The sequence below is a fragment of the Podarcis gaigeae genome (assembly GCF_964106915.1).
Source record: "Podarcis gaigeae genome assembly, chromosome: 3".
Lineage (NCBI taxonomy): Eukaryota > Metazoa > Chordata > Lepidosauria > Squamata > Lacertidae > Podarcis > Podarcis gaigeae.
Window position 1 is genome coordinate 103,070,577 of NC_139680.1, and position 23,974 is coordinate 103,094,550.

The 23,974-nt window shown below is 44.0% G+C and overlaps 1 protein-coding gene and 1 long non-coding RNA gene across 2 annotated transcripts in view; one reads left to right on the plus strand and one right to left on the minus strand.

The window, feature by feature from the left end:
* Positions 1 to 23,974, plus strand: part of TTC7A (tetratricopeptide repeat domain 7A) — a 195,547-nt gene that overhangs the window by 135,924 nt on the left and 35,649 nt on the right. The window contains exons 17-19 of the mRNA XM_083733245.1: positions 5,156 to 5,253; positions 8,647 to 8,781; positions 20,442 to 20,644. Coding sequence (XP_083589371.1) covers positions 5,156 to 5,253; positions 8,647 to 8,781; positions 20,442 to 20,644 — 436 coding nt within the window. The remainder of the gene's footprint in view (positions 1 to 5,155; positions 5,254 to 8,646; positions 8,782 to 20,441; positions 20,645 to 23,974) is intronic.
* Positions 3,877 to 22,529, minus strand: LOC310842152. Its single transcript, XR_014562936.1, has 4 exons — positions 22,005 to 22,529; positions 21,816 to 21,866; positions 5,081 to 5,250; positions 3,877 to 4,334 (listed from the first exon to the last, which is right to left on the minus strand). It is a non-coding gene; the product is annotated as an uncharacterized lncRNA (long non-coding RNA).

Sequence of the window (23,974 nt, forward strand, 5' to 3'; positions counted from 1 at the left end):
GAGGGAGCACAGGGGGGCAGGAAGACCCTGCGGAAAAGGAAGGAGAGGAAAAGGTGGAGCAGTACAAGCCTCTTAAGCTGGTGCAGGGGCGGGACTGACTCAGAGGGGACTTCTAACATCTAAGGGTAACAGCTCCTGAGCCACAGAGCTTGGATGTAACGACAACAATGTTCTTCAATAAAACCTTTTGTATATAACTTGGACTGGACTATGGTCTCTTGTGAGCTGGGACCTCGGGTGGCTCTGACACTGGGTTTGTGGCTTACGTCCCCCAGTCAAACCATGAAACTAACCTTGGCTATAGGATGCGGCTTACCCGGAGATAAACCATAAGTTTGGATGTAACACTAAGCCAAACTGTGACTTAGCTTACTGCAACGTAACAACAACAGGGCCAGAGGACGAGCAAAGCAGTCGTGATCTTTTCGTATTTGCTCATTTGCACTAAACCATGATTTGGCTTATCATGACATGCAAAACAGTTATACAAGTTATACGTATAACTTGCTGTTGAAATGGAATACACAGGAGGAAACGGTTAAATCAGCTATGATTAAATGGGCACAGGATATCGGTCATGACATTATGTTTGCTGACTGGGAACAGTTATGGACCACCGGCATTAAGTTTACGGCATGTAGTGCCTTAAAAGAGAACATAATGAAAATGATCTATAGGTGGTACATGACCCCAGTCAAGCTTGCAAAAATCTACCATTTGCCCAATAATAAATGTTGGAAATGTAATGAGTCTGAAGGTACCTTCTATCATCTTTGGTGGACCTGCCCAAAGATTAAAGCCTTTTGGGAAATGATCTATAATGAAATTAAAAAAGTCCTTAAGTGGACATTTATAAAGAAACCGGAGGCTTTTCTCTTGGGCATGGTCGGCCAGTTGGTGCCAAGGAAGGATAGGACTTTTTTTATGTATGCAACCACAGCAGCAAGGATCCTGTTGGCAAAGTATTGGAAGATGCAAGAACTACCTACTCTGGAAGAATGGCAGACAAAGGTGATTGACTTTATGGGACTGGCAGAGATGACCGGCAGAATCCGTGACCAGGGGAAAGAGACAGTGGAAGAGGACTGGAAGAAATTTAAAATATATCTTAAAAATTGTTGTAAAATTGAGGACTGATAAGATGTCTGGGGGTAAGAAATAGAGAATTACAGCTGTAAACATTAACATTAAGGAAATTTAAAGAAAACTACTAGAGAAATTGATTGAAGGGTTGCTAAAGAGTTATTAAAACAAGGATGCAGTGAAAGGGAGGTATGGGGAAGTCATGTTTTAAATGTTTTTTATATGTTTTTGTTTTGTGTTTTGTTTGTCTTTTTGTTAAAAAACCAATAAAAATTATTATAAAAAAAAAATCATGACATGCAAAACAGGTCACAGAGTGGGCGGATCTTGTCCAGAGATTCTTAAGAACCTGGAGTTGACCTTGACTCCAACTGTTATCCTGCAGCGAGGATCCTTCCAGCGCCCACCCTTTTAAGGCCTCACATGATTAACATAGCTATGTGTGGGCAAGCTGGCTAATTAACTTTACTGTAGGCTAGTAATTTTTCTGAACTTATTTGCAAGGCTGCCTTAGGGAGAGCAATGCTTCTAGATTTTTGAAGTTCATCTTTGGTGTTTCATGTTCCTCAAAAAATGAGAAAGGATATAAAGAACAACAGCGGCAAGAGTTAAGCACATGAGGTTGCAATTCTGCACACACTTAAATGTTTGCAAATCCTATGGAGGGCAGTAGGACTTACAAGCACGTAAGTGGGTCCAGGATTACTCTCTATATATGTGTGTGACTAAGAGACCTGAAATGTGTAGAAACTATTAAGCATCTGGCAGCAAGTATATGAACTGGTGTTACTTTATACCACTTGGAAAGGAGGAGGCAGTGTCATGTAACCAACCAGTTGGGTTTATAAGACCAGAGCCTCCTAAATAATAACCGTTGTCTTGTTTGTAGACTGGCAAGTAGATCCTAGATCTGAACAGGATCACCAGCCCCACTGCTGGGAAGTGGGACTGTCCTTCCATCATCTCTCTCTCTCTCTCTCTCTCTCTCTCTCTCTCTCTCTCTCACACACACACACACACACACAATATTACAGCTCAGCCCACAAATTGTTGCCCACAATTGTGCTACAAATGGTGTACGTGGTTCTCCCCCTCCCTACACTGTACATGTTGCTGGATTTCAAATCAGGCAAAATAACAAATTAGACTATCACACAGCGGTTCTCAACTTGTGGGTCCCCAGAGGTTGTTGGACTACAACTCCCATCATCCCTGAGCTCTGGCCTTGCTAGCTAGGGGTGATGGGAGTTGCAGTTCAACAACATCTGGGGACCCACAGGTTGAGAGAGGCTGGATTAGAGCTAATCTGAAGTCATTCCCAACTGGGCCAGATTGCTTGCCAAATTCCACCACCGCCATCACACAAACCCACATAAATTGGCCCTGGAAGAGAACCCATCCCCGTTGGTACAGCATGAGCCTCTTAATCTCAAGGTCCTCATGTTGGGTGAAAGATTCCTGCATTGCAGGGAGTTGGACTAGATGACCCTTTTGATCCCTTTCAGCTCTATAATTCTATGATACCCCAGGTAAGCTGTAGCCAGGTAGTGATGCCAAGACTTCTTGCAAGTGTGCCTAGAGACCAGCTCTGCCACAGGTTTTCCTTGGTGCCCAGGCAGCAACTGCTGCTGCTTTTCTCCTTCTATGTGGTCATTTATTATTATTATTTTTACACAGAATTTTTCTTTAAGAAATGAAGTAAAACTTGATTACTGCTGTAATTTGAATTCCCAGCCCTATATTTACACCACCTGAAAGTGTTTCTGCAGAACCAACTTGCGCATAGACAGCAAGTTCTCTGATCATTGAGCAAATTGACACTTGGCCCCTGCCGTTAGTTCCTGCCTGGTGACTTGCAGATCAGGTTACAGTTACAAACTCTTAAGTTCATAACTGCCCTTGAAGATGCTTTCAGAAACTTCAATTAGCGCAAAAGGCTGCCACCCGTGCTGTTGACAGGTTTGAGCCGGCGTTCTCGTACATGCCACTTATCTGAAGGCAACAGCGTGGGCTGCCAGTTAGTAGACAAGCTAGGTTGAAGTAGGCCCTGGAAGACCAGGGTTCAAATCCCCACTGGGTGACCTTGGGCCATCCACTGTCAATCAGCCTATCCTACCTCACAGGGTTGTCACACAGATATAGAGAGCCAGTGTGGTGTAGGGGTTAAGAGTGGTGGACTCGTAATCTGGTGAACCGGGTTCGCGTCTCCGCTCCTCCACATGCAGCTGCTGGGTGACCTTGGGCTAGTCACACTTCTTTGAAGTCTCTCAGCCCCACTCACCTCACAGAGTGCTTGTTGTGGGGGAGGAAGGGAAAGGAGATAGTTAGCCGCTTTGAGACTCCTTAAAGGGTAGTGAAAAGCGGGATATCAAGTCCAAGTCCAAAATAGGGAGGGGGAGAACCACGTACACCATTTGAGCTCCTTGGAGGAAATGTGCGGTATAAATGTGGCAAATAAATGTCCAGGCCTAGTTCAAGATGCTGGTTTTGAACTTTAAAACCCTTCTGAACCTCTGACCAACACTTAAGTTCCTCACAGAAGCTTAGGTTCAGTTGACCTCCATAGAAATCAAGGCCTTTTCTTTTGGAGGCTCCTGCGCTCTGGAATATTCTCCAGTAGGAAGCAGATATGATTCCCTTTCTGTTGTCTCTTTAGAAGCATAATGCATCTGGCTGTTAACCAGAAGGTTGGTGGTTTGAGCCCACCCAGGGGTGGCAGGTGTGCAGTGAAATATTTTTACAGGGGAACAGTCAGAGCCACTAGCTTGCGAGGGGCACGGGGGGGAGGTCGATGTCATGTGTGTGACGTTCTGACGTCGTGCACATGAGCATCGCGCCTCCTTCCCTAAGCTGAGCAGAAGCTTCCAGAAGGCTTTGTGAAGGAGGTGCCAGGGCTCTGACATGTCAATGCAACCATTCTGCCTCTTTCCAAAAGCCAACAGGTAAGCGGGGGTTAGGATTGCAGCCTGAAATGTGTTTGTGTGTGTGTGTGTGTGTGTGTGTGTGTGTTACTGTTTTAGTTGATGATTTCAAATTCTTGGTGATTTCCTTCTTCTTTTTTTTAAAAAAGGGGGAAACAATTTTGACATTTCTTTGATGGCAGTATGTTCCTCTCCCCCTCCCCATTTAAATTAATGTCCTTTTCTTCCTCTTCTTCTTCTTTTTCTTCATGGAGAAGATGGAAATTTCAGGCGAGGCAGTCTCTCGCCATGATGGGCAGCCTCAAAAACCCATTTATCTATTTCAGCAAGCTGTTTCGAACAGAAATATCATATAAAAGAGGGGAATAAATAAATAAATAAATATGTCTCTTTTTATTTTTTAAAAAGGTAATTCTTTATCCTATGAATAGTGTTAGAGAAATAAGAGGGTGATAACAACAACAGTCCTCGAAATGAGAATATGTAAGCCACAGAAAAAAAGAAAAAATTATTAACAACATATAAAAGATAGCTGCAACATCGAAGGAAAAAAACATGGATGCACGCCATCATGAAAATTACTGTTCCGGAAATAGATAAATGTGGCTCATTTCTCTCTAAACCTATCAACGTGCTGCCTAAAACAACTCCTTCGAAAATAGGTTAATTATGTTAGTCAAGCCGTGCCCCAGATATTATTATTATTATTATTATTATTATTATTATTATTATTATTATTATTATTTAGAGCCAGGTAAACAGAGATCACCACTCTTATGCAATGAGGAAAAGGAGAGGCAAGCCGCATTTTTGGAGGGGCTAAACTATGCTTGACTGAAATGTGCCAAATTGCTCAGAGCTGCGTCCATCACCAGCAGCAGCGTCTCCACATCGCCTTGCTAGTTTGCTCTGTCAGAATGCCTCGCAGGGGCGTTGCTTGTGTGACACAACCAATTCCCATCTCTTCGACAGAATTTTTTTCCCCAACACGGTGCATTCTGACAGCCGCTATCACATAGGCACAGATGTTTTCAACTTTCAGAGCTGGTGGCAATTGGATGAGATATGATGCTCACTTGGTAGGCCTGTTCCTCCTGCGCTTCCCATAAACAACCATCCGTCACCTTGTGGCCGTTGTCATTCCCTTGCAGCGATCTGGAGAAGGAAAGCAGCCTGGCTGAGGCGCCGCCAATCAAGAAACACAACAGCATGTATCTCACTCTCCCTGATGCCCATGACACCGACTCTGGTAAGAGAAACAAAGCAGAAAATGTCTGGCAGCCCGAACCCAGCACAGACATTCTCATGAAGGTAGACTTCCTATCCAGGATTTGTGAAGTGGCTTCCTGGCAGTAGGCTGTTTATTCCCATGAGTGTGACGTGAGGGATACATTCACTAAATACCGTATTTTTCGCTCTGTAAGACGCACCAAACCATAAGATGCACCTAGTTTTTGGAGGAGGAAAACAAGGGAAAAAATATTCTGAATCTCAGAAGCCAGAACAGCAAGAGGGATCGCTGTGCAGCGAAAGCAGCGATCCCTCTTGCTGTTCTGGCTTCTGGGATAGCAGCGCAGCCTACATTCGCTCCATAAGACGCACATACATTTCCCCTTACTTTTTAGGAGGGAAAAAGTGAGTCTTATAGAGCAAAAAATATGGTAATCAAAGATTTATGTGAGCAAGCAAAGCAACCGCCTACAGAGGAGGTTCCCTGTTGCATCTCTACATAAGTTTCAATTCTCATAATGGCAAATTTCCAATCTGACTCTGCTGGGGGTGGGTGACAACAACAACAACAACTATTATATTTATATGCTACCTATCTGACTGTGTTGCCCCAGCCACTCTGGGCGGCTCCCAACAAAATACAAAAAATGCAATAAAACATCAACCATTAAAAACTTCTTTGAACAGGGCTGCCTCCAGATGGCTTATAAAAGTCAAATAGTTGCTTATTTCCTTGACACCTGACAGGTGGGCGTTCCACAGATCAGGCGCCACTAGCAAGAACTCCCTCTGCCTGGTTCCCTGTAATTTCGCTTCTTGCAGTGAGGGAACTGCCAGTAGGCCCTTGGAGCTGGACCTCAGTAAATGATGAGGGTGGAGACGCTCCTTCAGGTATACTCAACCAAGGGATCCAGGTGTCAGTAGGCATGCTCTCTCCCTAAACCCATCAATGAATTGTGAACAATGAAGAGTTCATGTAACTCTTAAAATCCTGAATAGGCTTCCCAATAGCCAAGGGATGAGCCTAGTCCCACGTACAGCAATGGAATACACAAAGGTTATTATTATTATTTATTAAATGTGTATACCTCCCTATACCCATGGGTCTCAGGGTGGTTCACAACATAAAATCACAATATAAAAAGACAAAATATATATTAAAAATAAAAACAAGAACAACCTAATAATCCCCTCCTCCCCAACACATTTTAAAAGGGCATTGGATGTCAAAATCAAAAATAGATGCCCGCTTAATATATACAGGTCACCGAACAGCTTTTCCTGGGGCCAAATTTGCATGTAATGGCTGGGATGTAATTGGGCACCAAGGGAAGGCACAGGGAGGTCTGTTGTTGCCTTGGCAAAGTTCCACCCTGACCTGGAAGCTTTTATTGTTCTTCCAGGTCAAGGGGAGCCAATGGCTGGCCTGGACAGGCAGAGACATTCCAGAACCTAGGGACACTTAAGCCCCTAGGAAACCGTTCACTGTGGAGCCCTGGTAGCTCACCATGTTAGGTACAAGTCTATGAATCAGATAGTTACTGGTTCTACTCCCGGGAGATCCTGACACTGAGCTTCCGGATGGCAGGCTTTTAAAATTTGTAGTTTCTTTTAAGAGCAGCATTCATATAGCTAGCTGTTCTTTCAGAAAGCCTTTCCCTTAGCTGCATAGGAATGTGTCTCCGTGAACAGCTCCGGTCCTTCCGAAATAACTTTTAAATGATTCGGCTGCATCAGTAGGGTATTTCTTCCATAGAATCAGGTATTTCTTCCATAGAATCAGCCCCATCTATGTGTCTGGGTTGTTTAAACAAACCCCAGCCATGTAGGAGCATCTAAAGGACACCACAGTGTTGCCTGTGAATATGGTGGGAAACATGTTTAAATAAAATCTATTTTCTGATCTCTGTGTGGAGTTAGCTTTTCTTTTTTTTATATAATATTTTTATTAGTTTTAAGAAATACAGAAAAAAGAATAAAGGATAGTTATAAGAAAATAGAATAGAAGAATAACAAATTTCCATGTTCTTTTTCCATCAAATCTAAAGGACTTCCCCACATCCTCCAAACCCTGCGTTCTCTGTCATATAAAACATCAGCAATTTGTTAACTTATTTCAAAACTTAATGTATCTTCCATTTTATCATGTTCCCTGATTTCAATTTTACTATAACCCAATTCTTGTATGTTTTGTATTAAACACAATAAAGTTATTTCGTTATTTTACCTCTATATTCTTGTGTCTTAATTTTCATTTCATTAACTTATATTTGCTGAAGCTAGAGTTTCCTAAAAGGTGCATTTTTTTTAACATTCATACAGCTTATAGTGTTTTTTCAAATAGTCCTTAAACTTTTTCCAGTCCTCCTCAATTGTTTCTTCTCCCAAGTCTCGGATTCTGGAGTTAGCTTTTCTTGGCTGCCTGCAGGACATAATGTTATCTGTTTGAGCGGTAGCCCTTCAGTGAGATCTAAAGTTCTGTCCAATTATAACAATTTTTTTCTTAAAAACACACACAAACAAATACAGGGTCTCGTTCTCTATATTATTTTATACCATTTACTTTGTATGCTGAAGTTGCATCAGAATATAGCATTTTGGCACCGGGCACACAACCTAGCTTCTGACAAATATATAAGCTTTGTACTGAGTTCCTGACCATTTTTTGTCCTAGCTTACTACTGTCTCCTCTGCCGGTTGGTAACCGTCCTGGGTCTCAGCCTTGTTTTCTTTCCCAGCCATGCTCCCTTACCCATTTCTCTGGAAATTAACTGGCATTTTATTGGAAATGCCAGGAATTCAGCCTGCTAATCTGCTGAGCTAGTTAGTTTCCAGTTCTCAGAGTTGTGAAGCTGTTCTTGAAATCTGCCTGCTTGAAATCTCAAAAGCTTGTTCAGCTGCTGTATAACATTTATGGCTGCTCGGAAGCATAGTGCCATGTTTTCCCTCATAACAAGCAAAGCCAAAATAAAATATGAAAAAATAGCTGAACAAAGTGGAGAAAATATGCCAAGTGTTGTGCAAAAGAAGTTTTAAATCATATATACAAACAGCAGAATCCAACTTCTGGTTCACAGATTTAATTTCTTTAAGACAGGCATGGCCGAACTTGGCCCTCCAGATGTTTTGGGACTACAATTCCCATAATCCCTGACCACTGGTCCTGTTAGCTAGGGATGATGGGAGTTGTAGTCCCAAAACATCTGGAGGGCCAAGTTTGGCCATGCCTGCTTTAAGACAAACACAGCTCTGGACTCTTCTGGAAAGCTGCCTAATATACATATTTTCACCCTTGGTTTACATCAGGAATGGAGAAAGGAGATCACTCCCCACCTCCATTAGCTAAAGAACAATATTTTGATTGGATAACTAGATCAATGTTTTGTGAGTGTATTTGTTTGTTTGTTTTCAGGCTCCCAGCGAGCGTCTTCCATTGCAGCCTCGCGTCTGGAGCAGGCCATGTCTGAAGTCACCATGCACAGCACAGCCTTAAAACAAGGGCCTATGCAGCTGTGGACGACTCTGGAACAGATTTGGTTGCAGGCTGGTAAGTCTGCTTATTCTTTTTAAGAAGGTTCCATACAGTGCTGTTTTTCTAGATAAAGAGGTGCCGGAACTCACTATGAACACCTCCCTTGTTCTCTTACAATTGCAATGGCGGCCACCTGAGAGGTGCCGGAACTGAGTTCCGGGGAGTTCCTGCTGGAAAAAACCCTCTGGTGCAATGTATCAGGTTTGTTTTTAGCTGGTGACAGCCCTTTATGGCAAAAAATGGTTGTTTATATTATTATTATTATTATTACTATTATTATCACAGTGGTACCTCGGGTTACATACGCTTCAGGTTACAGACTCCGCTAACCCAGAAATAGCGCTTCAGGTTAAGAACTTTGCTTCAGGATGAGAACAGAAATTGTGCTCTGGAGACCCCATTAGCTAAAGTGGTGCTTCAGGTTAAGAACAGTTTCAGGTTAAGAACGGACCTCCGGAACGAATTAAGTACTTAACCCGAGGTACCACTGTATTATTATTGATTTCTATACCACCCTTCATCTGAGGATCACAGGGCAGTTTCCAATATAAAAACACAAAAGTACATAACATAGTAACAAACAAAAAGAATACCCCTCCACACATACCCCATTTAAAAGGCTTCTTAACAGTAAGAGCAATTCAAGGATGGAACCAATTGCCTAGCCGTAGGACAGTGGGCTCTCCCTCACATCTTCAGACAGGGACTAAGCTGCCATCTCTTGAAAGTAATCTTACCTTTGAACTTCCTGCTCTGAATGGATTAAGCTTAAGACCTTTTTCAACTCTGGTTCATTCTATTCCAACTCTACGAATGCTTTGTATTCCAGTGTTCACCCCATTCTGTTATTAGTTATTATAAAGCACCTTTGTTTTTTAGGGACTGTACAAAAATTAAGAAAACCGCACAGTCCCTCCCCAAAGGCATTACAACCTATTAGTCTCAATGCAAAAGGGCAGAATGGGGACAATTTACAGGGATACGTTCCAGAAAACAAGGGTCATTCCTAGTAAACAGGGACCTTAGGAGAGTGTGATGTATTTGGCAATCTTTTCCCCCCAGGAATTTCGTTGGCTATTGGCTGAGAGCTGCTGCAACTCTTTGCATATCAAAACTTTCTTTTCCCAGCCCATAAGCCTCGTTTCCTAAGCTGACCCCGATTCCTTCTGCTTGTAATACTGTATTATTTTAAGCCTTTTCACTTGACTGCAATGCCCCAGTCCGCTTCCCCTGCTGGTTCTCTCTGAGCTAAGCCCATGCTTTACCAAATATGGCCACTCACAGAAGACTTTGCTCCAGTAATTCGATCCCTGGCTTGGCCGAATGCCCTCCGTGTGGAGCCTTGCAGACCTCGCCAGGTAGACCATTTCGCCGTCTTTCACAGCGCCGAGGCAAAGGGAGGACTGAAATACCTCTGCATTCTCCCTTCGAATTCTCCAGCAAAACTGAGCAAACCATTTCCGATCCCCTGGGAGAAAATGAGATATTTGCCCTTAAAGAAATATTGGCATGAATACACCATCAGTGTGCACTGCAGTTGGAATGGAGGGTAGTCATAGCACAGCAAGCCGATGGAAAACATCTGTTCTAACCATGTTGTGTGTACAGTAGGAGCATTTTAAACGTATTTATTTATTTTATTTGTGATGGACAGATTAGTGTGAGCCTAGATTTCAGATTAGGAGCAAAGGTGGGGTTATATCGGCAGTCGGCGAACTTTACAAAGTCAGGGGTTGGAATGTTTGTCTCCAGGTTGCCCACAACTGCACTGGCAGACTCCGCTGCTTCTCTAGGGAATACTGGTCAGCGTGTGGGTCACTCGCTGCTGGGCCTCCTTCCCACTTCCAGACAGACATGCTGCTCTACAACCAGTCAATCACCTTTGCTTACAGTTACAGCTCCCTTCCCTATGAAATGGCTTTGCTATGACCAAGGAGCCCAACATGGTGCCAGTAATCCAACTCTGAGCACAAACACAGCAGACAGTTTTCTGAATCACATAAGCCTCCTTTCTGCTAGAGCTACGGGTGGGCAGCCTTCAGTTCGCAGGGATTACAGATGCCACCTTAGATGGTTTACAATGTTGTTGTTGTTTTTTAGTCATTTAGTCGTGTCCGACTCTTGTGACCCCATGGACCAGAGCACGCCAGGCACTCCTGTCTTCTGCTGCCTCCCGCAGTTTGGTCAAACTCATGCTGGTAGCTTTGAGAACACTGTCCAACCATCTCGTCTTCTGTCGTCCCCTTCTCCTTGTGGCCTCCATCTTTCCCAACATCAGGGTCTTTTCCAGTTAGTCTTCTCTTCTCATGAGGTGGCCAAAGTACTGGAGCCTCAGCTTCACGATCTGTCCTTCCAGTGAGCACTCAGGGCTGATTTCAATGGGGTAGCTAAATTCATGGAGGATGTGGCTATCGTAGCTTCTAGTCATGATGGCTAAATTCTTCCTCCTGGGTCAAAGGCAGCATGCCTCTGAATGTCGCCAGCTTCTGTGAAACAACAGCACTCAAGCCCTGCTTGTGCTCTTCCTATAATATTCTGGCCACAGGATCCCAGATTAGATAGGTCCGCTGTGTGATATGGCAGGGCTTTTCTTAAAATCTTAGATGACAACGGGGGGAGAAATATGTTTTAGGATCACCTCCTTAGCTGTTTAAGAAGGCCACAGGGACCATAATTTGGCCTCCATAATTTGGTCTCTCCATCATGTCTCTCTGCTAATTCACCTGAGTAGGGCAGTCTGTTTTGTAACTTTGCACTGTCTTGTTGAATTAGGCTACCTATCCATAGCCACCTGTGTTCAGTGCTTGGGTTACAGGGGTGGAGGCAAATGATGCCTCGTCTGCTTATTTGCTTCCTAAGGATCTGCTTTTAGAAGGCTATGAAAGGACACGGTGTGGCAAAAACTGGGAAGAATGAGTGGTGAGAACTGTGAGGAGCCATGAAGTCCTCACCTACCTTCCCTGCCCCCTCCTAATTCAAGCACTGTAGTCGAGGGAAGAAGTGTCTTGGAAAAGACCCAATAAAAACACGATCTGTATGCAAACAGCAAGGGGACATCTAGAAGCTTCCTTGGTAGGGATCTAAGGAGACGCAAACTAGTTCAGCATCTTAGAGAGAAGGAAGTGCTTCCAATCAGTCCTGGGTGTTGGAGGGCCCTTGAATCTCTGAAGGTTCAATGCTGGACAGTTTGCATCTTGCTTTCACAACTCAGCTGGTAGAAGAAAAGTACATTTTCTACATAAACTTTGCCATGAATTTCTGAGACCTTGCAGTGGCTGGTGGGGGACTCTGATGATGATGAGTCTCAGGCTGTTTCCTGAAAAGGAAAACCAGAGGTCTCCTGTTTGAGAACTTCCTGGTTAGAGGACATGGCTCTGCCTCCATCCTTTGACTAAGAGGATGTCTCCTTCAGTGCCTCCCATCTCTCTAACCTCACATTTCAGGACTGCAACATTAGGTGAAGAGGTCTACAGCCCGGCCTGCTCTTCCAGGGAGGCAGAGCTTACCCCACCAGTCATTTTTGCCAGGCTCCATAAGGCCTCTGTTGGCTTTTATTTCTACTGGAACAACATCTTCTTATAGCTACCTTAAAAGGAAAGAGCTTCAGCCAGCTCGCTTGGAGCTATCCAGAGTCCTATTTTTGTCTGTCATCTGTGTAAGCAAGCTTCTGACTGGACGTCCCCTGCTTCGGTGTGACTTGACTTTGCCTGGACTTTGCCTACTTGATCTGGCCTTGGCTATTGTAGTTTGGCTTTGTTTACCTTGATGAGCCTTTATTTTGCCAGATTCTACCTGCTTCCCACACAAGACTCAAGTACCCATGGAACAGGATAAATTCAGCAACATCAACTCTATCCCTCTTCCCCCCAAGGCTAACTACCTGCAGTGGCTCCTAGAGGACTGGAGGCCTTTGGTCTCAGGTGGTTCATTCTGCAGAAATCCACTTTTTAAAAAACCATTTGACTTTTGGGGACAAGAATCACAATTGTTTCTGCCTATGCAGTGCTGGGGAGAATGATTCTTGACATCAACTTTGGAAAGCGTCCAGAGGTACAGAGCAGTTGGCATTTTACATGAGCCAGCATTAAGCTGTTCTCCTTTTTATTGTGCATCAGTGGCAAGTTGACATGGTTTGTCCAGCAACAAAAGGCTGTCAGAAGTAATACAAGTCAAGCAGTAGCTCTGCATGTGTTCTGCAGAGGGCAGGCAATCTATGGATCGTTTGCTACTGTTCTCAGGAAATGGAGGTGAAGCAGCGATCAAACCTTTTATTCCCCCAATCTGGTACCCTCCAGATGTTGTTGGACTACAACTCCCACCATCCCTGGCCATTGGCCAAGCTGGCTGCAGCTGTTGGGAGTTGGAGTCCAAATATATGGAGGTCACCAGGTAGGGGAAAGCTGCTTTAAGGATACCCACTTCTGAACCCAGGAATGTTCTTGTCATTTGGAAAGGGCTCTTTCTATGTTGCCAAGCTTGGGATTTTGCAATTCTCATAGTGCTTCTCCAGGAGATCTATGGAGATCATCTCCTCCTCCTTCTCTTCCTCCTCCTCCTCCTCAGAAAGAGGTCATGTGACCTACAGGGCAAATTGTCTTGGATTGAGATCATAATCTAAGGTGTTACCATCCGGGAGGAGTTTGGGGGCCTAATAGGGTATGGCACCTTCTTCAAAACAGCATTAAGCCCCCACAAAATAAATAAATGGCTAGCTAATATTTTTTTGCAATGAATCTTGCTTTCCTGCACATAACTACTGATGGTATTTCTGACACGTGGAAGAAAAAGAAATCAAACCCTCCTTCCAATATATATCATGTATGTAGTCTCCTTGTATGGTTGGCCTGGAGGTGACATTTTCTCATCCCACGTCATCCGACCAGCAGAGATTTACAAGCCTGATTCAAACAGTTTGTCGTTCTTCCAATCTGATTTCTGCTAGGCGCTCTGTAAATTAGTTCCATAGATTAGAAGTGCTTCTGGTTCAGTGCAGTAAGCAGAATGAATGACTAATAGGAGCATACAATTAAATTTCTTGGAAGCACAGGTTTATTGCAAGCCAAAACAATCTCCCTTTGTCATACCATTTTTCTTCCTTGTTGGCTAGACGTACATCCTTTCTCTGCTCAGCTCTCTAACCCAGCTGCCCCTTCCCCTCTCCTTCTGTCAGAAAGATTCTGTCTCTTGTTTTGTTCTTAATTCAAAGTAGCCAAGTTGCAGATCTACTTTTCCACACACACAAAATCAACGTTGTGCAAATTAAGCCTCCCATGCCATCCTTTAAGGATTATCATTCTCCTAGCAAGTACATGGGCTGGGCCTTCAATTAGCCTTGCTGCCTTGTCATTCTTGTTACACTTCTGGCTTTGATTTTGATTTTTTGGGTCTTTAAATATTTAAATGAAGAGTATTGATAGGCCCCCACAAATTCATAGCAGTCGAAAGGCTGGAAAGGGCTGCTTAGCTCTCTCTCCATCCCCCTTCTTCCCATCCTCCCCCCAATCATTTTTCTTTTCTTTTTTGCAAGTGGAATTATATTGTTGGTTGCTAACAGATTGACGAATATGGTAATGCCCTTATGCAATATTCCTCCTGCTATCCTCATTTAGCTCCCAACTCCGCAAGATACTTCACCGTGTGTGCGCCTCGCATTTATGCATGTGAATTAAGCCCACTGGTTTTCACTCTCAGGGTTCTCCAGGTGTTTAAACACCTCTCTGGAAAGTAGGGGACAGGAAACCCTTTTCAGCCACAGGGCCCCATTCCCTCACACCCAACTTTCCAGAGGCACATGCCAGTGCGGTGGGTGGAGCCAAAGTCCAAAGTGGGTGGGGCAATGCATAGAATTGTAGAATTGCAGAGTTGGAAATGCTTGGAAGGCAGCTATGCTTTACCACCAACCAGAAGGGACCCTGAGGGTCATCTAGAAGCCCTCCTGCACTACAGGAATCCTGCCCACAGCCATCCCTGGTTGGGTTCGAACCAGCAACCTTCTGGTGAACAACCAGATGCACTGACCCCTCGCACCAAGTGTCTGCATGTGACTCTTAGCTTTGTACAGTAGGCGACTGTGGCATTTGCCCTCCTAGGTGTGTGACATCACACTGGGTTCGTAAGGAAAGGGTTAACTAATTGTAAAATGACTAACCAATGGGAACCCAAGGGGAGGAGTTAGAGTTAGAGTTAGGGTGGGTGAGAAGTCAGTCTGGAGTTAGAGAAGAGATAGAGAGGATAAGTCTGTGGGCTGGGCTAGTCTGATGTGAGAGAGTGAGAGAATTTGTTAAGAGGAGTCAGTCAAACCGTTGAGATAATCAGTCAGAAGGTATTTAGGAAGGTATAGGTCGGTAAAGAAATTAAAGTTAAGAAACCGACAGGAATATTATCTGAGAAACCATAAACTTGTTAATGCTTATAAAATAAACTTGTTTATTTGGTTCAATTTTAACAACTGTCTGGACTAAGTGTTTTACCTGAGAGTAACGGGTTGGTGGCAGCAGGGAAACGAGCACAGCGGTGGCACAGGGATCAATAGACAGTTAAACGTCCCAGGACCCTGTGTGATCGCCACAGTGAGATTCCATCCACACAAAAATCAGGTCTCTACTCATACACACGCACCATTTCCAGTGAGCAAGAAGCAAGATTGCAATTCAAGGACAGATCCTTGTCTGGCTATAGCACTCAATGAGGATAGAAAACAGGACTGGTGACGGAGGGGGTGGTCAAGGGACAGATACAAATGCACAGAGGGTCACTTTTGATTACTGGGCCTGAGGTTTTCCCCACCCCTGCTGAAAAGGGGCAAGAGGAATGTTGTGGTCCAGAGCTGTGGCCATGCTTTATTTTGGCCTTGGAAGGGATGAGGTTCCTTTGGAGTCTTAAATATCCCACCCTGTGGGTGTTTGCTGAGCTCTAAGTCGGAATCTCCTTTCTTTTGACTTGAACCCTTCCAGAGAAGGAGGAAACAAGATCTGTTCTTTTCAGTGGGTCTACTCAAACATACTTGAATACAGCCCTGATTATTGTTATTTTAATAAGCATTAGATTTGAGATAATCGCATTGTGTGTTCACCAAGCGAAAGCACCAACTACCCCAGCCGGCAATGGACCTGAATGTTGCTAGCCAGGACAAGTAAAAGCCCAGCTTGCCCCTGATGACTCCCATACTTCCAAAATGGTTGACACCAAGTGAAAAAATGTGGTCTCTTTTCTGCATTGCAAATAATAATAATAATAATAATAATAATAATAATAATAACAATAACAATAATAATTTTTTATTTATACCCCAGCCACTCTGGGCGGCTTCCAACAAAATATTAAAATACAGTAATGCATCAAACATTAAAAGCTCCCCTAAACAGGGCTGCCTTCAGATGTCTTCTAAAAGTCTGGTAGTTGTTGTTCTCTTTGACATCTGGTGGGAGGGTGTTCCACAGGGCGGGTGCCACTACCGAGAAGGCCCTCTGCCTGGTTCCCTATAACTTGGCTTCTTGCAGTGAGGGAACCACCAGAAGTCCCTTGTAGCTGGACCTCAGTGTCTGGGTAGAACGAGGGGGCTGGAGACGCTCCTTCAAAAGCTGTATGGATCAGCCTACTGTTACTTCCTAGCATCACTAGCAAATGTAATGTTGTTTACTCAAAATAGTTTTGAGTTTCCTCTCTTACTTCGTTCCACAAGAAGCACAGCCTGTTGTTTTCATGTACCTAGAGGTAAGGTTACGTCCTCTCAGAGCATGGCAAGCATGAGCAAGTACACCAAGATTTAGGGCTTTAATAAAAAAAAGATTCTTCCGCTAGTGGTTGTTGTGATGTGCACCCCATGCGAAGACTCCTGGTGTTCTTTGACAATATCTAATAACATTTGGGAGGCTGATTGGCTCACGCATTGCACGGCTGAGAAGAGTCAGAGGGCTAGACCTGAAAATAAGGTAACAGTGGCATTGCTTGCAAAAGAAGGGATTTCAAGCCTGCAATGGGGATTTCAAGCCTGGCCAGTTGCCCTAAAGGCAACCAGAGAAAGTGCACATGTTACTTCCCAGTGCTTTTTTGGGTGCTTTTTCTCAAGCCCACATCTCTCTTTATCCTCTACCCAGAGAAGCAAGAGGCGTTATCAAGAGTTAAGGAACACATTCCAGCCAGACGAAAACACTTGGGGCGCAAAGAAGGGCCAGTGAGGAGTGCAGCCTGAGGAGAGTTTTGAGGGCCAGAGAGAGAGAGGATTGGAGGGCCACATTCAGCTTCAGACCTAAGGTACTTCACCTTAGAGCTTTTCCTGTGCTGACAAAAATATCCTGGGCCCACTTATATAAACCATGGGCTCCCAATAAGTGAATTCACCAAAAAGAACCAGAGGCGTCTTCTGTTTAGGCTGAGACGTCACCTGAATGGTAATTCTTATTGGCACTTCAGGCTTTTATGAGCCTCTGGTCCCTGGCTGGTAATTCTTAGCTTTTGCCAGTTCCCTAAGACTGCTGAATAAGGGACACGGGTGTTGCTGTGGGTTAAACCACAGAGCCTAGGACTTGCCGATCAGAAGGTCGGCGGTCGAATCCCCGCGACGGGGTGAGGTCCCGTTGCTCGGTCCCTGCTCCTGCCAACCTAGCAGTTCGAAAGCACGTCAAAGTGCAAGTAGATAAATAGGTACCGCTCTGGCAGGAAGCTAAACGGTGTTTCCATGCGCTGCTCTGGTTCGCCAGAAGCGGCTTAGTCATGCTGGCCACATGACGCAGAAGCTGTACGTCGGCCAATAAAGCGAGATGAGCGCCGCAACCCCAGAGTCGGCCATGACTGGACCTAATGGTCAGGGGTCCTTTAAGACCGTTGAACTGAAAGCAAGCTCTGGTGCCTGCCATTAGCCATTGGGGACCACTGGGGACCTCAACCCCTGCCTGCTCAGAACATCATGACCAGCCTAGCCCCCCCCCCCCCCGGCCAGAGAAGGAGCAGCTGCTAGGAGTTTGCTTCCCCATCCCTGCCAGAAAAAGTAGACTTCAAGTACCAGTTGCCCTTGGGCTAGGGAGTGGGAGGTCAGTAAACTCATGTTCCCACCCATCCGTCAAAGAACTAAGGGGTTTGGGGTGGCGTGGCTTTGGGGGCATGGGATATGGGTTGGTGTTCTTCCCGACTGCTTATAAACTGTCTTGGGAACCATTTGATTGAGAGGTGGGGTATAAGCCTTCAAATTGAAATAAGCAACCTTAGGTCCCCATGCCCTGGCTCTTCTTACTGGTGAACTTGGAATGAAAAGTCATCTATCTCATTGTTTATTTAAATAATTTCTTTTTCCATTTCATATTGCAGAAACGCCATAGGTGCAGAATAGCCTGAGAAAAAGGGTGTACTCTTAATTTGCCGCCCCACACACGGAGAAATTCATCAAAGGCCTGCACCTTTCCCCTAGTTTAAGGCAACACTTCAGTACAGTCCTGTTCAGGGCTGCTCGAAAGTCAGCCACACTGAGTTCAATAGGACTTACTCCCAGACAAATGTTTATCATATCATATTCTTAGGAATGTAAAATACTTTTTTTGTCCTGTCTCTTGCTACTAATACAGCGGCAATACGAATGGCGTCCAATTCATGCATTAGCATTCTATCTGCTACCTAAAAGTAGATCTGCCAGGCAATGGAATAATCATAATTATTTTTGTTTTAAAAAATGTGTTTCCCCATAGTCATAAACAAGAATTACTGCATTTCTTTCAGTGTCAAATATTTCAGTTTTAGTGAGATGGTTCAATAAAAACAAAACATATTTTTTCTGAAGGTTTTGTGAAGACTTAATAACATTTGCACGTAGGGCATAATAAATCTTAGTGTTTACATTAACAAAAATCGATTGATAATGTCAGTGGGTTGCATTAGTATTCTCGTTCAATATTTCTCATTGTGACAAAGTAACAGAACAATTACTTCTTGTTGAGCAAAGTAAACAGTCAAACGACCTCATTTTTATTAGACCATTTTTTCCTTTTTTCAAATGGATCTCCCTCTGTTCTGTGTGCACGTGAGTTAAAATAGTCATGAATAATAGACTCTGTTAATGCTTTTAAAATAACTTATAACTGTCATCTCTGGTGTGCTGGTTTTCTTGATACCCAGCTAAACAAAACTTTTTTCAGCAAAGCGCAGGGAAAGTTTATTAATCTAAAGCATTTTAAAGCTGTTCTTCAGCTATAAAAAGGCTCCCAAAATGGCTTATATGAGGTTGATAACAAACAAGGCAAGGCAGTCCCTCCACCTCAGGCTTACAATCTAAAAGGCATGGCACAAAAGGTTAAACCGATGAGGAGGGAAAAGGAAAGCAAGCAACTTCAGACACTAGTTTACTTAAATCACAAGGTTCTCATAATAGCCATATTGAATGGAAACAATTCATGGGGAGAAGGAGCCAAAAGCTCTTCACCACCTCAGAATGTAAAATAAGCTTCTGAGCATGTCAGTCAGAATTCAGCTGATCTGTCTTGGTAGTGTTTGTGCACAAGTGTGTTGATGTTACAGATATTTCCTTGTTGGGGATGAGAGCTTAACTGCCTGCCTCCAGATTTGACAGTGATCCATTTTACTGAATTGTCAGGACTATGAGCCTGTGAAAAGTTCAAAGTATTAATAGCGCATACCACCCATTTTGCAGAGCCTGCTTCTTTCAAACTTTGTGATAATTGTACACTTCCCTGCTCTGTAGCAGTGTGCATGAGAACTTGCTTTCACATTGACGCTGCATTCCATTCGCAAAATAGGTTCTGTAGCTTCTTCAACCCGACCATTAGAGCAAGGCTCAGTGGCAAAGCGTTTGCTTTTCAGGCCTAGATACCTAAGCTCATCTCCAACGAAACAGGGTTCTCCCTCTTACTTGCTGTAGTTTACACAATGACTGTGTTCTGCCTGCACCATGGGAGACAGTAGGCCAGGCATAGGCAAACTTGGCCCTCCAGATGTTTTGGAACTACAATTCCCATCATCCCTGACCACTGGTCCTGTTAGCTAGGGAACATGGGATTTGTAGTCCCAAGGTTTGGGGGTGCCTGGTCTTTGGCCTTATCCGGTAGCTGCTTTTCTTATGCTCTTAGGCACTGTCTCTCTTTTTCCACCGTCTTCTATTACCCACTCCCTTCTTTTTCCTCACATATCAGTTTGTTTAAGCTATAAATCTGCAGGTGGGATGTTGTCGGTGCTAATTCTACATTTTAACAGTGCTTTGTTTTCTTTGAGGCACTTAAGAAATTACTGTTATTTCCCAGGTAACTGGGGGAAGACCCATGCCTGAGAACAAAAGAAAAAGAGATTCCCTTACTTAATTGGGGGGGCAGCTAAACTAAGGGCTGCACCAAACCACAACAAGCTGCAAAAAAACCCAAAACAAAACCCAGAAGCAGCAAATCCAGCAGGTTTATTACATGCTTCTTAAATATCCAGTTTTCTTCTCATTTATGAACCAAACCAGGAGACTGATTGTGTGGCCGGTGAGCAAGCTATGGTTCATGAGTCCGTAAAATACACAAATGCCAGGAAGCACACATTTTCAAAATCGACACGTCATAAGCGGGGTCGTTTCTCACGAGGCTAACGTCTTGTCCTTAACCAGCATTGTCAATGTTTCAGCTCTCCAGGAGGATGCCAGGGGACACCCATTTAAATGCACCGCTTTGCCTTGTTTCGTTTTTGTTTTGTAGCCGAACTCTTCATGGAGCAGCAGCACCTCAAAGAAGCAAGCTTCTGTATCCAGGAGGCAGCCAGTCTCTTCCCCACATCTCACAGTGTGCTGTACATGCGGGGGAGGCTGGCGGAGATGAACAGCAGCTTGGAGGAGGCTAAGCAACTGTATGATGAGGCACTGACTGTGAACCCAAACGGAGTGGAAATCATGAACTGCCTGGTGAGCATGCAGCTTTGTGTTCTTGTCATATAATGAGGGTGTCCTACTGGCGTCGTCAGGGTGGAGGAATGGGATCTGGGGAGACACAGTACCATAGTTATAGTAAGGGAATGCAGGGTCCTTGAGCTGTGATTCGATGTTTATTTGGAATTCTCAGCATCCTTATGCTCTGTGCAAATGGAGTGTGTTGTGAAGGGTGAGATCCAGGTGAGATGGTTACCAACAGCAAACACCCTTGCCGTATCTGTTGCTGAACGCCCTAAATGTTTGACGCTGGGAACGTAATAATAATAATAATAATAATAATAATAATAATAACAACAACAACAACAACAACAACAACAACAACAACAACAACAACAATTTATACCCTGCCCATCTGGCTGGGCCTCCCCAGCCACTCTGGGCGGCTTCCAACAAAATATTAAAATACAATAGCCTGTCAAACATTAACAACCTCCTTGAACAAGGCTGCCTTCAGATGTCTTATAAAAGTCAAATAGTTGCTTATTTCCTTGACACCTGACAGGTGGGCATTCTACAGAGCACTCCTTCAGGTATACAGGACCGAAGCTGTTTAGGGCTTTAAAGATCAGCACAAGCACTTTGAATTGTGCTCGGAAGCATACTGGGAACCAGTGTAGACCTTTTAGGACTGGTGTTATATGGTTTTGGCGGCTGCTCCTAGTCACCAGTCTAGCTGCCTCATTCTGGATTAGTTGTAGTTTCTGAGTCACCTTCAAAGGTAGCCCCATGTAGAGCACATTGCAGTAGTCCAAGCGGGAGATAACCAGAGCACGTATCACTCTGGCGAGACAGTGTACAGGCAGGTAGGGTTTCAGCCGGTGTACCAGCCGGAGTTGGTGAACAGCTGCATTGAATGCAGAATTAACCTGCACTTCTATGAACCTCTTCATTGGGTTTCATTGGAGCACTCCCTTATTCTGGAGTTCAGAGGTATGGCAGCATGGTATGTGCTTAGAAGAGGCTGCCCTTTGTGTCTCTCTGCACAAGTCATAGCTCTGGACCTGCTTGCTTTCTGCCAGGTGATGCCCAGAGAGGTAATTCATGTAGAAACACAGCAGGAGGCATATGATTCCTCTTTTCTTTTGAGGCAGTTTTCAGTGGTTCCTAGTCTGCTTCCAGGCCCGGTTCAAAGTCTTGTGCCTACCTTAAAGCCCTGCAGGCTTGGGATCCAGGTGTCAGTAGGCATGCTCTCTCCCTAAACCCATCAATGAATTGTGAACACAATACATGAACTCTTAAAATCCTGAAGAGGCTTCTCAATAGATAAGGGATGAGCGTAGTCCCATGTACAGCAATGGAATACCCAAAAATTATTATTATTAAATGTGTATACCTCCCTAAACCCATGGGTCTCAGGGTGGCTCACAACATAAAATCACAATATAAAAAGACAAAATACAGAACATATTAAAAATAAAAACAAGAACAACCTAATAATCCCCTCCTCCCCAACACATTTAAAAAGGGCATTGGATGTCAATCAAAAATAGGTGCCTACTTAATATATACAAGTCACAGAACAGCTTTTCCTGGGGCCAAACTTGCATGTAATGGCTGGGATGTAATTGGGCACCAAGGGAAGGCACAGGGAGGTCTGTTGTTGCCTTGGCAAAGTTCCAACCTGACCTGGAAGCTTTTATTGTTCTTTCAGGTCAAGGGGAACCAATAGCTGGCCTGGGCAGGCAGAGACATTCCAGAACCTAGGGACACTTAAGCCCCTAGGAAACCATTCATTGTGGAGCCCCGGTAGCTCACCATGTTAGGTACTAGTCTATGAATCAGATGGTTACTGGTTCTACTCCCGGGAGAGCCTGACACTGAGCTTCCGGATGGTAGGCTTTTTAAATTTGTATTTTCTTTTAAGGTGATCAGCCTTCTTTATGGTCCAGCTCTCACTTCCATACATCACTACTAGCTGCCGCATTCTGGATTAGTTGTAGTTTCCAGGTCACCTTCAAAGGTAGCCCCACATAAAGCGCATTGCCATATTCCAAGCGGGAGATAACTAGAGCATGCACCACTCTGGCCAGACAGTCTGCGGGCAGATAGGGTCTCAGCCTGTGTACCAGATGGAGCTGGTAGACAGCTGCCCTGGACACAGAATTGACCTGCACCTTCATGGACAGCTGCGAGTCCAAAATGATTCCCAGGGGTGCAGCCTCAACTTTTTAAAGTCAGCCCTTGGGCTTTGGAAGAAATGGACTGTGCGCACCTAGGAAGGTTGCTGCCAACACTCAAGCTCCCAGAGAAGTTGTAATGTCATACTCATGAAAAGAAAGTAATCGATTCAAGTTTTGAATAGATTCAAAACACAACTTATTCCACTATGCAAACTTTTTCTTAACAATATCAGGCCAAGGATGTCTGGCCTGGAATTCTCTCCCTCTTCAATTTATCCCTGTAATATTTTTTTTTTACTTCTGTTTTTATATGATATAGTTCTTCTATCTATTACTTGTGTATGTCTAAAAAGGCAATTATCTAGGCTTTGTGACTATTGTAAATATTAACTACTAAAAGACCAAGGTTATGGTCTTTGGAAAGAAACGTCAGAAACTCTGATGGCCAAGTGATGAGCAAGCAGATGACCAGTGCCATGAATTTAAATAGAGGAAATCATTTTAAGGACACATATTCTCAGAAATCTCATAAAGCTTTCAGTCTCTAGAACCTTTGGAGCCATATTCATGTTTTAATGTACAAATGATAGCTTTTAAAATTGATGCTGCATTGAAACGGTTTCAAAACAAGGTAGTGCCTCAGGTTTTGCATGGAGCAGAACAATGAAACAGGGAAGATTCTCAGGTTGAGAAACTGGATTTTTTATTTTTTGCAGAATTGTGGGTTGTTTTATTTAAGGTTAAGTTTTTAGCTCTGTATCCTGGTAGTTCATCAGCTATAATTCTTGTAGTATTTCCTTCAATTGTCGCTTGAGCCCATAATGCTATAACTATTTTTTTTAGAATTGGAAACTGTATTGAAATTGATTATGAACATTATTACCACTACTACGTTAAGAAGGTAGAAAGAACCCTGTTGTCATAGACCAAAGGTCCACCTAGCCTAGAATCCTGTTTCCAACTAAATGCAGCCAGAAGCCCAAATGCAGGGCACAAAGGCAAGCATTCTTCCTTCCTGTTTGTCTCCTAGCAACCAATACTAAAGGGTGTACTTCCTTTGAACAAAGAGGTGCCATTGAATCATCCTGGCTAACTGCTGCTGATAGACTTGGCTTCCATGGATTTCCCTGATCCCCTGCTAAAATCCAATGTAAGCTTCTTGGCCAGTGGCGTAGTGTGGGGG